This window comes from Canis lupus, chromosome 36, assembly GCF_003254725.2.
Source record: "Canis lupus dingo isolate Sandy chromosome 36, ASM325472v2, whole genome shotgun sequence".
NCBI classification, from domain to species: domain Eukaryota; kingdom Metazoa; phylum Chordata; class Mammalia; order Carnivora; family Canidae; genus Canis; species Canis lupus.
This window is the reverse complement of record NC_064278.1, coordinates 10,120,137-10,136,969: the sequence shown is the minus strand read 5'-3', so window position 1 is coordinate 10,136,969 and position 16,833 is coordinate 10,120,137. Positions and strand designations below refer to the sequence as shown.

At 34.6% G+C, this 16,833-nt stretch overlaps 1 protein-coding gene across 14 annotated transcripts in view; it reads left to right on the top strand.

Moving 5' to 3' along the window:
- The window catches only part of COBLL1 (cordon-bleu WH2 repeat protein like 1), a 162,382-nt gene that overhangs the window by 68,949 nt on the left and 76,600 nt on the right, over positions 1-16,833 (top strand). Inside the window, exon 1 of one of the 14 annotated variants that reach the window (XM_025471025.3) lies at positions 4,157-4,419. The exons of the other annotated variants lie outside the window; for them this stretch is intronic. Coding sequence (XP_025326810.3) covers positions 4,382-4,419 — 38 coding nt within the window. The 5' untranslated portion in view covers positions 4,157-4,381. Of the gene's footprint in view, positions 1-4,156; positions 4,420-16,833 lie in introns of those variants that run through there. 14 annotated transcript variants of the gene reach the window in all.

The following is a 16,833-nucleotide window of genomic DNA, read 5'->3' as shown; positions in this document are numbered from 1 at the left end:
TCCATAATACATTACTTTTAGAGCAGGCCCTGAGTGTAATATTAACTCTGTCAGCATGATCCATGAATAAGAAGGTCACTAGTAGAATTATGACTTGGCTCTTCCTTGATTATATGATTTTGCTTAACCAAAGAACACAACCTGACTCATCACTTTGCTTATAATACTGTACTTCCTTTGTAAAAATGTGTGTGCTAAAACTTCATTCTCTTTTTAGACCACTCTAACTTCATCCTTTAAATAGATGCCTGGTATGATGTGATTTTAGATGAAATGTGGAAACAAGTCTTTTTGTGCATGCCAAATTTTTGGGGTGGGATATCTGTGGATAATCAACATGTTTTATTATCCACAGATAATCAACATGTTTCTTTTAATTAAAATTCCAAATGGTTTCCACTGAAAGTCTGGGACTTAAATAACAAGGTAAAGAAAGTGAGCTAACATTGTCTTGTGACACAAAGTATTTTTTCCCAGCTTTATTAAGATGTAATTGGCATATAATATTGTGTAAGTTTAATGTGTACAGTCTGTTGATCTGATACGCTTATATATTATGAAATGATTACCACCAAAATTTTAAATTCACATCATATAATTACCACTTATTGTTGTTGTTTTTTAAGATTTATTTATTTAGAGAGAGCAAGAAATTGAGAGACCGAATGGGGCAGAGGCAGAGGAAAAGAGAATCTTTTTTTTTTTTTTTTTAAGATTTTATTTATTCATGAGAGACCTAGAAAGAGAGAGAGGCAGAGACACAGGCAGAGGGAGAAGCAGGCTCCATCCAGGAATCCCGATGTGGGACTCGATCCCAGGACTCTAGGATCACACCCTGAGCTGAAGGCAGGCACTAAACCGCTGAACCACCCAAGGATCCCCTAGAATCTTAAGCAGATTCCACACTGAGCATCGAGCCCAATGCCAGGCTCAATCCCAGGACCCTGAGATCATGAGCTGAAACCAAGAGTTGGACACTTAACTGACTATACCACTCACGTGCCCCCTCCTCTTTTTTTATGATGAAGATCTCTCAGCACCTTTTTAATAGTATAATACAGTATTACTAACTGTATTCACCCTTCTGTACATTACAATCCCAGAAACATACTCATCTTGTAGTTGGAAGTTTATACCCTTTGTCCAAGATCTCTTCATTTTTTCCCCCACCCCTTAGCTGCAGAAACCCCATTCTAGGCTCTGCTTCTGAGTTCAGGACTTTGATTCCACATATAAGTGATATGATACAGTATTTGTCTTTCTGTGTGATTTATTTCACTTAGCATAATACCCTGAAGGTTCATCCATGTTGTCATAAGTGGCAGGATTTCTCTTTTTTTATGGTTGAGTAATATTTCATTGAATTTATATGCCACATTTGCTTTATTCATTTATCCATTGATTGGCACTTAAGTTGTTTCCATGTCCTGGCTATTATGAAATAGTGCTACATAATGAACATGGGATTGAAGTAATCTCTTTGAGATCCTCTTTTCTTTCTTCTTCTTCTTTTTTTTTAAGATTTTATTTATTTATTTATTCATGAAAGACACACAGAGAGAGGCAGAGACACAGGCAGAGGGAGAAGCAGGCTCCCTGCAGGGAGCCCAATGCAGGATTTGATCCCAGGACCCCAAGATCACGTCCTGAGCCGAAGGCAGGCGCTCAACCGCTGAGCCACCCAGGGTTCCCTGAGAACTTCTTTTCATTTCATTTGGTAATGTACCCAGATGTGAGATTGCTGGATCATATGGTAGTTCTATTTTTAATTTTTTGAAGTAGCTCTATAGTGTTTTCCATAGTGGCTGTACCATTTTACCTTCCCACTAACAGTGTGCAAAGGTATTTCTTACAGCTGTTGGGTATTTAAAGAAGTCTTCCTAAAAATGATAAAATTACAAAAACCTTAGAGCCTTAGAGAATGGAGAAGTAACAGTTGTTTGTACCTAAGAAAGATTTTAAGTGTTGAAATTGTAAATGAACTTGCTATTACAAAATATATCTAAAACATGAAAAATAATTAGTTCAGTAGGATCAGAGTGTTTTTTTTTTATATATTTTTTTAAACAGGAGCTATGTTTCTGAATACCTTATAGAAATCTGACTTGTATAATTCAATTTAGTTTTCCTATAGAAATAAGTACATGAGATTTATTTTTCAAATCTTAATCACAAACCTTATATAAGACTCACATATAAACACGACAGAAAATGCAATCTCACCATATTTTATTTTACAGATCAAAAAGATATATCAAGTTACTATCTGCCTGGTTAATTGCTGCTAAGCACACACTGAGGATTATAAATGAAACAAATCCGTTTATCCATGTAGGCCATGAGGTCAGATAGTTGAAACTATAAATAGGCAGATTTAATGATGTCATTAGTAAGAAAAAGGAGACTGTACCTCCGTGGTGTGTTGTTTACTCCCACTAAGCATATGTTTTTTAGAAAGCAAATTACTGAACCCAGATGGAATAAGGAAAAAAAAAAACTAAGGTGAGTAATAGAATTATTTAACACCAACTCATTATACATTCAACATTAGGAATATAGTTGTATTGCATTTTCATGTTTGAAATGGTTATGCATCAGTCTTTAGAACTAAATTTGGGTGTTTTCTACACAATCTTGGAGTTATATAGCCATGACTTTAAATGGAATGTTTAAATGCCTTCATAGCACTGTTTAACTTTGTCAAAGGAAAAGAGGGTATTTATTCACACAAAGAAATGGAATGGTTAATCCAAAAGCCGAATATATGGAGTTATACAACTAGGAACTCATTCTTTCTAAACCCCAACTGTTTCAATGCTATGCTTAGTACTGACACCCCCTCCCCGGTTCTTTTAAACTTTCTTATTGTCAGTTAACTCTCAAGTCACATGTATAGTCCACTCGGTGATTGCATTTGTTGGGGTAACTTGTTAAAAGTTTTGACTTCTTGTAAAAGCATAGCTAAGTTCTGTTCCGCCCCGCCCAAGAGAGATGCTAAAAAACAATGTAAAACTATTAAGTAAATAAAGAATATTTAAAGATTAATTGATGAGTGATTACATTTGCCGTTTTGTTTTAAATTACTCTTGTGGAATCACAGAAACATGATTTTCCAATTTTCAGAGCTGGAAAAAAGGTCAAAGTTAGCTATCATTTCTTGAAGCGTAGATTTAAGATATCCCATCAACTTCATGAAAATAAGCCACAGTCCATCAAAAAGAAATAAAGGATTAGTTTTGCCTTTGTGATAGAATATAAGTAATCTTTGTATTTTCTAATTTTTATTTTTTACTTTTGAGCTTTTCCTCAAGAAAAGTGGTAGAAAGATATTAAGACACTAAGAATAACATGTGAATAATGCTTATGAAATTTTCAGGACAAAAAGCACATAATGATCTTTTTGTGAGAGCATTGCAATATATCTGGTTTTATTTTAGGATCAAAAAGTGAATGTCCGCTATTTTAGCTCCTTTATCTTGGCATTCATAATACAGGACACACCTATTATGCCAGAATTCTTGTGCTAAAGTTGTTTTAATGGCTTTGATATTCTGAGAGCTATTTTTGAACAAAATCTTTGCTAAGACTTTGTGCTGTATTGACCACCAGTACTTGGCATGTTATATATGCCTTTGTTTCCAGATCCGCCTGTTTCCTCAGGGAAAGTTTGTATAAATGAATGAGACTACTGTACGTTTGTCATTTCCTTCTGTTGTTTCTTGGGAGGAAGAATTGCAATAGATTTTACAGTATTTCTACCCTAAATTAGCTACCTTTCTGTGAAGCTGAAATATGTAGTGGTTAGGAGGGTTGGAAATAGTATTTTAGGTTGCTTAAACCAGGCAGATAGATGACACATAATTTACTTTTTAGAATGTGGGTGATTTCCTTTGCTTGATCATGAAAGCCTGGTTCCAGTGAATTAGTCTTTAGCATACATGTCTCATGGTTTTCTTCTGGTGAGCCAGGGCTTTGTTTACATATTGTTCCCGAAAAAAAAAAAAAATTATATTTATTGAATAAGTTCATACAGTTTCTTTTTCTGTCATTCCAAATAGGATTTTAAGCCCTCAGATTATTGTTTCACCAGTGCTGGACGCACATGGTGGAGATTCAGCAGCAGAATGGCAGGGAGAAAGGAAGTGGGTGTGGAAACCCTGGATATCAAACCTAGATCTGCAGTTTACCAACTATGACTGAGGACAAGTTAGTCCTCCTCGCAGGAATTCATTCCTTAGGCTGTAAAATACAAAAAAACCCAGCAAAATTCTGCAAGATTGTTTTAAGAATTAAGTATAATGCCTACATAGTTTCCCACCTATTGTAGCTTAATGAGTTGCACTGTTGATGTTATGAGTACTTCATCTGTGCTCATCGATGGATGAAACTGAAGACACCTAAAGAGAAAGGAAGAACAAGGTAACATTCGGGACTTTTCATGTATAATTGGGTAAAATAATAAGCTATTAATTTTTTGAGAGCAGGGAATGCTGTATTTTTAAGATTTTATTTATTTGAGAGAGAGAGAGAGAGAGAGAGAGAGAATAAGCAGTGAGGAGGGACAGGGAGAAGCAGACTCCCTGCTGTGCAGGGAGCCCAATGTGGGGCTTGATCTCAGGACCCTCTTAGGATCTGGAGGTCATGACCTGAGCTGAAGGCAGACTCTTAACCAGCTGAGCTACTAAGGCACCCTTGTATTTCTTTTTTGACCCAAAGCTAGTAATGGCAGCTTAACGAATGCTGTTGTGTGGTAATGTGTGTGGGAAAACTCATGTTGCTTTACCTCCTGGTTCAGAGTTCTTTCCTAAGTATCAGTATCTTTATTTAACTCTATGCTTACTCTATCAAGTTAGCTAATTTTAATTCATCTATAATTTGACCTTTTTCACACAGGAATTTAAGATATATTTTTATTGACCAACATTGAGTAGAATATATATATATATATAAAATAACTTATTTGGGGGGAGTTGTCAAACTAACAAATGTGAGAAAATATCAGTGCAAGTTAAAAGACTATGATAGATGGGAGGGGGAAGAGAAAACTTTTAATGGGATATAGATGTTAGGAATCTTAATGGTTGGTTGGTTGTCTACATTGCTGAAACATAACCAGATTTTTATATGATTGAAAATAATCTATTCCTTATGCAAGTTCTCCTTGTTTTCTGAGAATTGGGGTCAAATGGTGAAACTTTGATTTTGTAACAAATCTATAAACAGTCCTATTTTGGCATGTTACTAAGAAATTGGGATTTTTTTTTTTTTTTTTTTGATTGGGAAAACATTTGAGCACCTGACTGTGTGTGTGTGTGTGTGTGTGTGTGTGTGTGTGTGTGTGTGTATCTAAAGAGACAGAATTCATTCATTCAACAATATTTTATTAAGCATCTTCTTTGTGCCAAAAAATGTTCTAGATTCTTCAGGATATAGCACTAAACTAGAGCGTTAAAGTGCCTGGACTCAGCAAGCTTCCAGTCATTAATCAGATGTTACTACTCTGAACTAATCACTAGTCAGAATTGTGAACATTTACAGTAAATCATTTGAAGATTCTTGCTATAGAAAAAAAGTATAAAATATGTAATCAGGGATTACTTTGCTTAATATGCCATTTTGTGCTTGTAATAAAGAGACACCAAAAAATGAGATATGAAGGCATAGAAACCTTTTTTTTTGTTAGTAAATATTTGATTTTCAATTACATTGTGATTTTTCAGTTCTGATGGCACATGCAAGATTTTATTTCTAGGTTTTAACTTTTTATTATTTTATTTACTTTGGAATTGAAAACAGTTATGAAAGCATTTAATTAATAAAAATAGGATAGTTCCAGATTATTCATTCCCCAGATAAAAGGAATTATTACTACAGAGGGTAAAAATGATGGTTTCTGGAGAGTTGCACTTTATATATTTATATCTTAATACAGCTTATTATCCTATTGAGAGAATTATTAGTATAATTTCTGACCTGTGATCTGATCCACAGTGTGCTCATTATTACTACCTTTCTTACATGATTCAGGGGTAGTTGATGTGTTTTTTGCTTAGACTGTACGTGTTTGGATGAAGTATAAAAATGAGTTTGTGGCCACAATTTCTTAGATTTCTCAGTGTATGGATCAAAGTTCTCCAGCAATCCTATATCTAGTAATATTGTAGAAGCTCTTAAACTTTAGTGAACCCTCACAGGATCAAATAAGAATTCCACCTCCTTGGTAAAACATGCTGAAATGGCTGTGCTTGGCACAATGAACCCCTGGAGCCAGTAGGCTACTTTCTAGATTGCCTGCTGGTACCTCTTATTATATTTTATCAAAAATGTACTGTTGAATTAAGTGTGAAAGAGACCATGAAAAGAATAAAATAAAATGATAAAAATCAAGGAATTTGCACTCAAATTGCTTGCAGGTGTCTTGAAATCCTTAGCTCACTTAAAAAAATTGTAAGTGGAAGGCAAGCCATTGTGTGCTATTTATGCAAGATCCAATGGGGTGAAAATCCAACCAGTGTGTATATTTGCAGAGATAAGCTTTTATTCTACATCAAAGATCAGTGAATTTATATCTGTGTATTTTAAGTCACAATGCTTAAGGTTTACTTGAACTTTTGATTTCTCACTTAAGTGGCTTTTTAAAAAAATTTATTCATTTATTTATTCATGAGAGACAGAGCAACAGAGACATAGAGGGAGAAGCCGGCTCCTTTCAGGGAGCCTGATGTGGGACTTGATCCCTTAACATGGGATCACTCCCTGAGCCAAAGACAGATGCTCAACCGCTGAGCCACCCAGGCGTCTTTAAGTGGCGGTTTAAATGAACTTCTAATTAAATACAGAGGGTTTTTCCTGTACTTGTGTTTCTTCTTGATCATTTTCCAAAATCATTATTCTCAAAGCATCTTTTTTTTTCAAAGCATCCTCTTTGTCAACACTTATTATATTTTTATATATATTATATATAATAACATCAATACCTATCATATAAAAACTTTAGAGAAAATTGTCCCCAAATGAATTTATTAAATATATAAGAAAAATATAAAAACATTTCTGCAATTCTACATCTGAGTGTAAAAGTACAATTTTGAACTATGTTATTGTATAAGCAACTCTTATGAGGGAATCCCATATCTCTGGATTTAGGTAGTGAAACCAGTAAGTAAATGCAGTTATGTTGTATTTTTCATTATACCAACTACCTCTTTTTTGTTAGATGTGTTTGTTTACTCATTGATGGCTGCTTTGTATCTTGCCTTCAAACAAAGACGTTTAATTATACTCATTATATTTATTGCCCATTTAATATTTGTAGTAACCCATTGATCTGTAGTTAAAAGAAGAATGGCTTACTGGAAAAGCAATTCTTGAACTGCTTGAATCATAAAATGTTTCTTGGATAATTTGTGTCTGAGGTTGTGTTTTGTGTAGTGTTAAGTATGGCTAATAATTCTTGAACATCTGTTAGTCTTTCATAAATATGTTGTATTTTTAAATGTCAGTGATGTCAAATAACTGGGGAATCATGGCTTTAAATTATTTCCCTGTGTGTGGAGGGATCTGGGAGGAATTACACTGAGTACCAGGAACATGCTATATTAGTTTTGTGTGAAGTCTTACCAAGAATGATATACCAGAAAGGGGTATGTGCAAAGACTTGCCTGTGAATGTTTATAGCAGCATTATTTACAATAACCAAAAAGTAGAAACAACCCAAATGTCCATCAATTAATGAACGGATAAATAAAATGTAGTATAGTCCTGTAATGGGATGATATTGGGTAATAAAAAGTAGTAAAGTACAGTTACATCGACCACATGGACAAACCTCAAAAGTATTATGATCAGTAAAAGAAGCCAGAGAAAAGAGGACATATATTTTATGATTCCATTTATATGAAATATCCAAAAAGACAAGTATAGAGAGAGACAGATTAGTGGCAGCCTAGGGCTCCAGATGGGTTAGGGCTAAGACGCAGTTATTAGAAAGAAAAATGATGATCTTCATTTATTTAAAGCATTTATTGAGAATGTTAGAGTGGAAGAAACTTCACACTTTCCAGCATAGCTCCTCATTTTGCATACAGAAGTGACAGAAGTGACCTTCATTTAGGATATCAATATATATTTGCTCTAGATTTCTAGATATATTCTAAATGTGCATTTTTGATTAGCCTTAGCGATTTCTTCTTTGTTTTCCAATTCTTTCCAATTGTTTTGTTCACCTGTACATTGGGCATAAGATTTTGGGGGGGGGTTCTATATTAGTACTTCTAAAACACAAAAGGAGAGAGTATTCATTACCTCCTCACCCAGTTTCAGAAACCCCTTTTGATCTTGCTTTAGGTATCTCCTTCCCTGCCTCTACTTTTTCCCCTTCTTCTTTTTTGAAGAAAGTCATTTTACTTATGATTATTTATTTTTATTTTATTATATATGTATGAGTGATAAGGACTTTTGTTTTTAGACATACTTTCTGTGATATTATATCTAGCAAATTTAACATATCATCTAATACTCCGTTTTAATTCAGATTTCTCTAGCAATCAGTTTGTCCATACTGGATTCAATTTTCCACATTCCTTTGATGCTTATGGCACTTAAATCTCCTGTTCTACATCAGTTCTTGCCCCAATCCTATTTCCCCACCTCCCTCCACCCCCATTGTTGATTCGTAGGGAAACCGAGCTGTAGGCTATCCACATTCTAGATTTTTCTTATTATGTTTGCTAATTATTATATTGCACAGCTAAATAGCATAAGTTAGAACATGCCATTATTTTTTTCATCCAAAAAATATTTTCCCCAGAATTGAGAGCAGATGAGCTAGTATTTAAGAATTGGTAGCAACTCTTTAAGATCAAACATTAGCAGGCTTTCAGAAATGGTGTTCCAAGACTTGATTTATTCTGTTTTATTGCTGCATTTCTTTTGATAAAAAGATGGAGGGGGAGACATTGGGAAAATGTCATTCCTCCTTGAGGTAAGGTGAAGCTTAGTAGCTGCTTAGGACAGACACTCAAATGCAAAAGCATGGGCCTGGGGGTTTGAAATGTGTTGCTCTTACCAATCTCTGTGAATGGCCTCTTAGAGGGGAATGATTGAATGATGTCTTAACAGATTGGATTTTAATTTTTATTATGTTGCATATGGAATAATGTCTAGGTTGGTCTTTTCATGTTTTTTTTCTCCCCCCTAACAAAAGAAGCTTTTAAATCAAATGCCGTGATGCTTATTATATGTGCGTGTGATTTGCCAACAATCTTTTCTTACATAGAAGTGCAGGTAAAGGACCTTTAATGGACATTTAAAAATGTGGCTCTTATTTCATATTGTGGCTTTGTTTTCCCTACATGCTTTTTTTTTAATAGCATGTATTTTTTTCTCTTATAATAGTATTTTCACCTCTGGATTGATATATCAGATTGATATATCATTCTGTGTTATGAATAATAGTATTTGTGCTTTTAAAATAGATCAAGAATTAATTTCATTTGCATGTCTTTTACTCTGTCTATAGGTGAGAGCCTCTTAGTTCAGTTAGTCTATGACTGTCTGGGGTCTGTGTAGGTAGGACTTGTTTAGTAATTGGCCATTAAATACAATACAACAGGGGCAGCCCGGGTGACTCAGCGGTTTAGCCCGCCTTCATCCCAGGGTGTGATCCTGGAGTCCAGGGATCGAGTCCCAGGCTGGGCTCCCTGCATCTAGCCTGCTTCTCCCTCTGCCTGTGTCTCTGCCTGCCTCTCTCATTCTCTCTCTCTCCCTTTCTTTCTCTCTCACTGTGTGTCTCATGAATAAATAAATAAAACTATAAAAAAATAAGTCAGCACAAGAATACATATTAGTGGGGATCATCATTTTTCTAATACCTTTGCCTTTATTTTAGCCCAGTGGTTTTCAAAGTGTAATATGCTAGATCACCAGTATATATCATCTGGACCCTATGTACAAATTTTATTTAAGTAGGTACAATGTGGGGACCACTCAAGCAAATCTGTTGGAAACTAGTTCCATAGATGATTCTAATGCCTATCAAAATTTTGAGAATCACTATCTTAGATAATCTATTTTTATTGTAACTTTCTGTTTTTAAATAGTCTGATTGGCTAAAAGTTGCAAAAACAATGCAGTTTCCCTATGCCTTCCTCCAAGCTTCTCCCAATAATATCTTACATAATTATAATACATTATTAAAACCAGGGAAGTGACATTGGTGTATAATATAGTCAAACTCAGGTACAGACCTTATTTGGACTTCATTAGCTTTTACATGGATCCTTTATTAGTATTATCTATTATTTACTTGTCTTGATTTATAATTCTATGACATTTTTACTACATAATATAGATTTGTGTGATCCCACAATCAGAATAAAGAACTGTTGCATCACTACATAGGAGGAGCTCCTTTGTGTCATCCCTTAATAGTCACACCTTGCCTCCAACTCAGGCAGTCAGTGGTGTGTATTCTTTGACCTTCAGTTTATCACTTTAGGACTCTTATATAAATAGAACTTTACATAACCCTGTGAGACTGGCTTTTTTCACTCTGGACGATGCCTTTGAGATCATCTGAGATGGTGAATATATCAAGACTATTGCTTTTTATTGCGGAGTCCATTATTTGGATGTCCACAGTTTAATAACCCCAAACTAGAAACAACCCAAATGCGCTCCAGTGTGAGAATGAATAAACAAAGTCAGTTGTCATAAACATTCATATACAGGTTTTATCTGATCGTAAGTTTTCATTTCTCTCGTGCAAATACCAAGAGTAGATTGCATGAGTAGATATGATGTGTGTGTTTAGCCTCCTATTATAGCCCCGTCTTTCCCATTGGAAAGTGGCTGTACCATTTTGCATTCACGTTATACAGCCACATGTGAGAAATCCAGTTTCTGCATGCTCTCGCCTGCACTTGATGTTGTCAGTAGTTGTCGATTCAAGTGCATTGTGGTATCTCATCACAGCTTTAATTTGCACTTCCCTAATGGAAAATGATGTTGAACATCTTTTCATGTGCATATTTGCCATTCTTATATCCTCTTTGGTATAAGGGCTTTTGCCCATTTTATAATTGGATTTTTTTCTTTCTGTTGAGTTTAGAGGGCTTTCTATATTTTCTGGATATAACTCATTTGGGTATATGACTTGCAGATATCTTCTCCTATTCTGTGGTTTGTCTTTTCATCCTCTTTTTTTTTTTTTTTCTTTTCATCCTCTTAACAGGGTCTTTCACAGAGCCAAAGTTTAATTTTTAAAAAATTCTCAATATTAAAAAAAAAGAAATCTTGTGGATTGTGTTTTTGATGTCATGTCTAAGAACCTTTTACCTGTTGGTCCGAAATATTTTCTCCTGTATTTTAATAAATACTTTATAAGTTTATAGTTAACATTTAGGTTAGCATTAGGTCGTTTTTTTTATAAGGTGCTACTTTAGATTTTCATATTTCCAAAGTTTGAGATACTATTTCCAAGTAGATTTTCTAGCCAGTATTTGATAAAACCTCTAACTAGGAAGATCATTCCAAGGACTTTTCTTTATCAGTATACAGTGAAGGTTTTGTTTGAATGTGGTTTACTCTAACACACACCACTCCCCAACAAAGATTTAAAACTTTAACTGAGATTAATAACTAAATGCTGTTTAATATTTACCAAAGTATATGCATACATACTTTGTTTTATTGCACTTTGCTTTATTATGCTTCACAGATACTGCTTTAAAAAAAACAAAAACAAATTGAAGGTTTGTGGCAACCCTGCATTGACCACCATTCTTCTTCTTTTTTAAAGATTTTATTTTTTATTTATTCATGAGAGACACCCAGAGAGGCAGAGACACAGGCAGAGGGAGAAGCCAGGGTCCCTACAGGGAGCCTGACATGGGACTTAATCCCAGGACTCCGGGATCATACCCAGAGCCAAAGACAGACACTCAACCACTGAGCCACTCAGGTGTTCCTGACCACCATTTTTCTAACAGCATTTGTTCATTTTGTGTCTCTGTGTCACATTTTGGTAATTTTGCATTATTTCAGACTTTTTCATTATTTGTCCTGACCTGATCAAGACCTGAGCTGAAGGCAGACGCTCAACCACTGAGCACCCCCAGGCATCCTGGTATTAGTTCTTTGTTAGGTAGAACTCCCCTTGTAAGTCGGGAGATTTTTGATTACTGCTTCAACTTTCTTACTGGTTTTGGGTCTGTTCTGGTTTTCTGTTTCAGTTTTGGTAGGTTATATATTTCTAGGAGTTCCATTTCTTCTTCCACACTGCCTAATTTGTTGGCATATAGTTAATCATACTATGTTCTTATAATTTTTTGTATTTCTTTATTTTTTAAAAGATTTTATTTATTCATGAGAGACACAGAGAGAGGCAGAGAAACAGGCTCCCTGCAGGGAGCCCAAAGCGGGACTCCATCCCAGGATCCTGGGATTACGCCCTGGGCTGAAGGCAGATGCTCAACCACTGAGCCACCCAGGTGCCTCTGTTTGTATTTCTTTAGTGTAGGTTATAATCATAATCTCTCCGCTTTCATTCATAATTTTATTTGCATCCTTTCTCTTTTCTTTTTGGTAAGTCTGGCCAGGGGTTTATTGGTTTTACTATGTTTTTCAAAGAACCGGCTCCTAGTTTTGTTGATGTGTTCTACGGTTTTTCTGGTTTCTATTTCATTGATTTCTGCTCTAATCTTTATTATTTCTCTTCTCCTGCTTGGTCTAAGCTTTATTTGCTGTTCTTTCTCCTGCTCCTTTAGGTGTAAGGTTAGGTTGTATATTTGAGACTTTTCTTGTTTCTTGAGAAAAGCTTGCAATACAGTGTCTTTTAATTAATGTGTATACACTGGTTTTTAAACAATGTGATTTATTACACACTTTGACTATCATATAGCTTAAATCTTTTATGTGCACTGAGAAATGAAAAAAATTAACTCACTTTATTGCATTTTCTGCTTTATTGTGGTGGTCTAGAATCAAACCCACAATATCTCTGAGTCACTCCTGTATTTGAGAGATTATTGAAATTGTGACTTGAAGGCAACTTTTGATTTCATTTTATGATTAATATTTGTGTGCTTGCTTGGTTAACATATACATTCCCACTAAGTATTATATGTAAGTATATATTTTTAATAATTATAATATCCACATTTAATGTTTTAGTTCTATATCTAGCATGCTTTAGAAAATTGGAAAAATAGTCCAAAATAGTCCAACTAAGAACTTTCTTTAAAAGACTTAATTTTTTTTTTTTTTTACAGCAGTTTTAGGTTCACAGCACAATTGAGCAGAAGGTACATAGATTTTCTATATGAACCCTCCCCCCGCCCCACCATTATTAACATTCACCACCAGAGTGGTGCCTTTGTCACAAGTGATAAACCTACCCTGAGACCTCATAATTATTTAAAATCCGTAATTTATTTTGGGGATCACTCTTGATGCTATACATTCTATAGGTTTGGACAAATATATAATGACATGTATTCTTCATTATAATATCATATAGAGTATTTTCACTGTTCCCAAAAAACTCTGTGCTTCCTCTATTCATCTCCAACTCCACCCCGTAATGTAATTCCTGACAAACACTTAACTTTTTATTATCTCTGTAGTTGTGCCAGAATGTCCTACAATGTAGCTAGCCTTTTCAGACTGGTTTCTTGCAGTTGGAATAAGCATTTAAGGGTCCCCCAAGGTTTTTCACAGCTTGAGACTTCATTTCTTTTTAGTGATGAATAATATTTCAGATGTACCATATTTTATTTGTCCATTCACCTATTGAAGGACATTTTGGTTGCAACTAAGGACTCTTTAATTCCTTTTAGGGGTGAAAATTTCTTTATTATTTTATCGTCTTAGAGCATATAATGCGACAAAACTATGGATACTTTTTTGCATTAAATTTAATCAGCCTCTCTTTAAAAAAATTTAAGTATTTAACCTCTTTTGAGAAAGTGGAAATATATAGGGCTTTTTAAACTTTTATGTGGGAAATAAAAAGAAGGTCCAAGGAGTGTTGCTTAGTTCTCTATCCCCAGTTCTTGTTAATTGCCAATTTCTTACCTTTCCAGACTAATTTTCATAAACTGGATTGGGTGTCCCATATACATTGCCTGCAAGGCAACAATTACAAAGTTCAAAGGAAGCCTTTAGTAGACAATGCTGAGCCCAGTTGTTCCTAACATTTATCACTTACTAGGCAGAGGGCTATCTATGCATAGAGTAAATGGAGCAGCAAGTGAGCACTGGGGTATGGTTTTAGAGTTTCAATTTGTTTTGAGAGAAATTATTTGCTAAATTAATTTAGTTTCTGGAGCTAGATAGGCATTCAGTTAATTTAGTGGGGTTTTTTTTTCTTTTTCTTTTTCTTTTTTTTTTTTTGTGAGGTCCTCTTAGGTTATCTTTCAAATTGCTTGGTTGGACTTATTTCGTTTTTAAGTTACTGGTATCTAAGGACTTCCTGGTATTTCTTTAATCTACCTAGTTTCTTTCTATAGCACTGAACACACAGTGGGTGCCCAATAAATGTTGTTGACTGTCTTGTGACTCATTGTTGATACTGCTTTTAGGTCTGTTTTTTAACTTTGCTCATTTGTTTTGATGAATTTTTTATCTCTTCCTTTGATAAGCACATCTCTACTGGAGGCTTTCCTTATCCTACCTCTTGTTGATGTTTGACTTTCTTAACTTTGCATAAAAAATAAACCTCCCCATAAGATATTTAGAAAAGCCCAGAGACAAACTGAAGTTGCAGCCACAATTGTGGAACAGATGAGAAATTTAAATATTTAATTTTAAATTTATAGATACATTTTTCTAAATTATGTCTTTGTGTGGTAGTTCCTTGAATGTGTATTATGAATCAGAATGCATTCACTTGTATCTACATTTTTCTGTATTAAATTAAACCTAAGTGAAAATATCAAGGGAAATTTATGTTTTCCTTTTATAAGGAATTTCCTTATTTGATAAAAGGAAGCAAAAATATTATGGAGATTTAGATTTGGAAAAGTTATTACAAAACTTTTGGACTCCTTTTAAGATTTGTTATATTCAGTGATTCTGAGACCTTCCTAAATTTATACAAAATGGATTGACCTAAGTAGCAACCTTTAGGCAATGTTTCAGTATATACAAAGTTCTTATGAAGGTATAATCATTAACTCTAATTGAATATTTATTAAAAGCCAGCCATTATGCTAGTCTAGCGGTTCTCAGACTTAGCTGCACTTTAGAATCATTTGGGGAGATTTAAAAAAATCCCCACAAGCCAAGTTTGAGGACCATTGGGCTAAACAATATGCATTATCCATTTAACCCTCTCAGCAATCCCGTGAGGTGGGATAAACTGTCCAGTTTTGTGATTGAAGAAATTGTTCCAGAGAGATTAATGACCAGCTCACTAATAAGTGCAGACCTAAGCACAAACCAAAATCTCTGACTTATTTCAAAATCTTGAACTCTATCAGTACCTCTTGGTTATACATATGTAGTTTCTTTTAACTTTCTTTTCATCACCTTGTGCTTTTCTACATGTAGTATCTTAGTATTTTCAGAGGGAGATTATATTTTATGTATCTAGTGAGCTAGATATTTTTGTTTTCCCCCGCTATACCACCGATACCCCCCAACCAAAGAAGGTGAAAGCCAGATTATGCATTTATGATCTCAAGGATTGCAAGTATGTGTATGTGTGTGTGTTTGAATAAGAGCTTGGATTAGAAACAGAAGTAAATTGTCCTACCAACTTTTATAAAATGTGATATATTGTGTGGTTTTATTTTTTTTATTTTTTTTATTTTTTATTTTTTTTTAAATTTATTTATGATAGTCACACAGAGAGAGAGAGAGGCAGAGACACAGGCAGAGAGAGAAGCAGGCTCCATGCACCGGGAGCCCGATGTGGGATTCGATCCCGGGTCTCCAGGATCGCGCCCTGGGCCAAAGGCAGGCGCTAAACCGCTGCGCCACCCAGGGATCCCTATTGTGTGGTTTTATAAACCAAATGAAGACTAGAAATCAGGCTTTGGGTATTGAGAATGTTATTGGATATCACTGAATGTTGAAGAAATTTCTCAGAAATCACCTGGTGAGAAGTAGACTGGGAGTAGGGAGTGTAAATTGTTATTTAGCTTTTCATTAGCTGCCTACCATAGTGGATATTAAATGTTTCCTCACTAGAAATAGCTTTTGGAAATATCGTTTCCACTATTGGAATGGATATTTGGTTAAAACAGAAGGAAACACCTTATATCTTTCTGGGTTTATGACAACTAAGCCACAAAAGGTTCATTTACCCATGCCGATTTATCCTGGAAGACCTTGTATGACAAAGAGATTCTATTATGTCCCTGTACCTTCCTTAACACAATTGCTAAGTTCCTAAAAAGGTAAAAAAAAAAAAAAGGAAGACTTGAGGGGTATAATAATAATTTTTAAAAAATGAATAAACCAAATGAAAACTGTAGTTGAATAGTTCATTCTTTAAGAAATAATCAAGGATACTCTGAAAAAGATAATCAAAAATACAAAAAATATATATTCATGGTTTCTGCTTCAAAAAACTTTTCCGGCAGATAAAGTAGATACATTGAGAACTACACTGTAAGACACAAGGCAGCCTGGGGTACTGGGTACTTTATTCCTCTACTGTAGTTATTTGGCTTTCTCTTTATTCTTTCTACCATACTGTTAGTGCTAGAAGGGAAAACCTCTTTGGATTTACCCCACTTCATCTACATAGTGTGTTAGGTGTGATGGCTAATCATAGCTACTTATTGAACAAAAGGATTTATATGTCCTATAAATATAAACAAGATA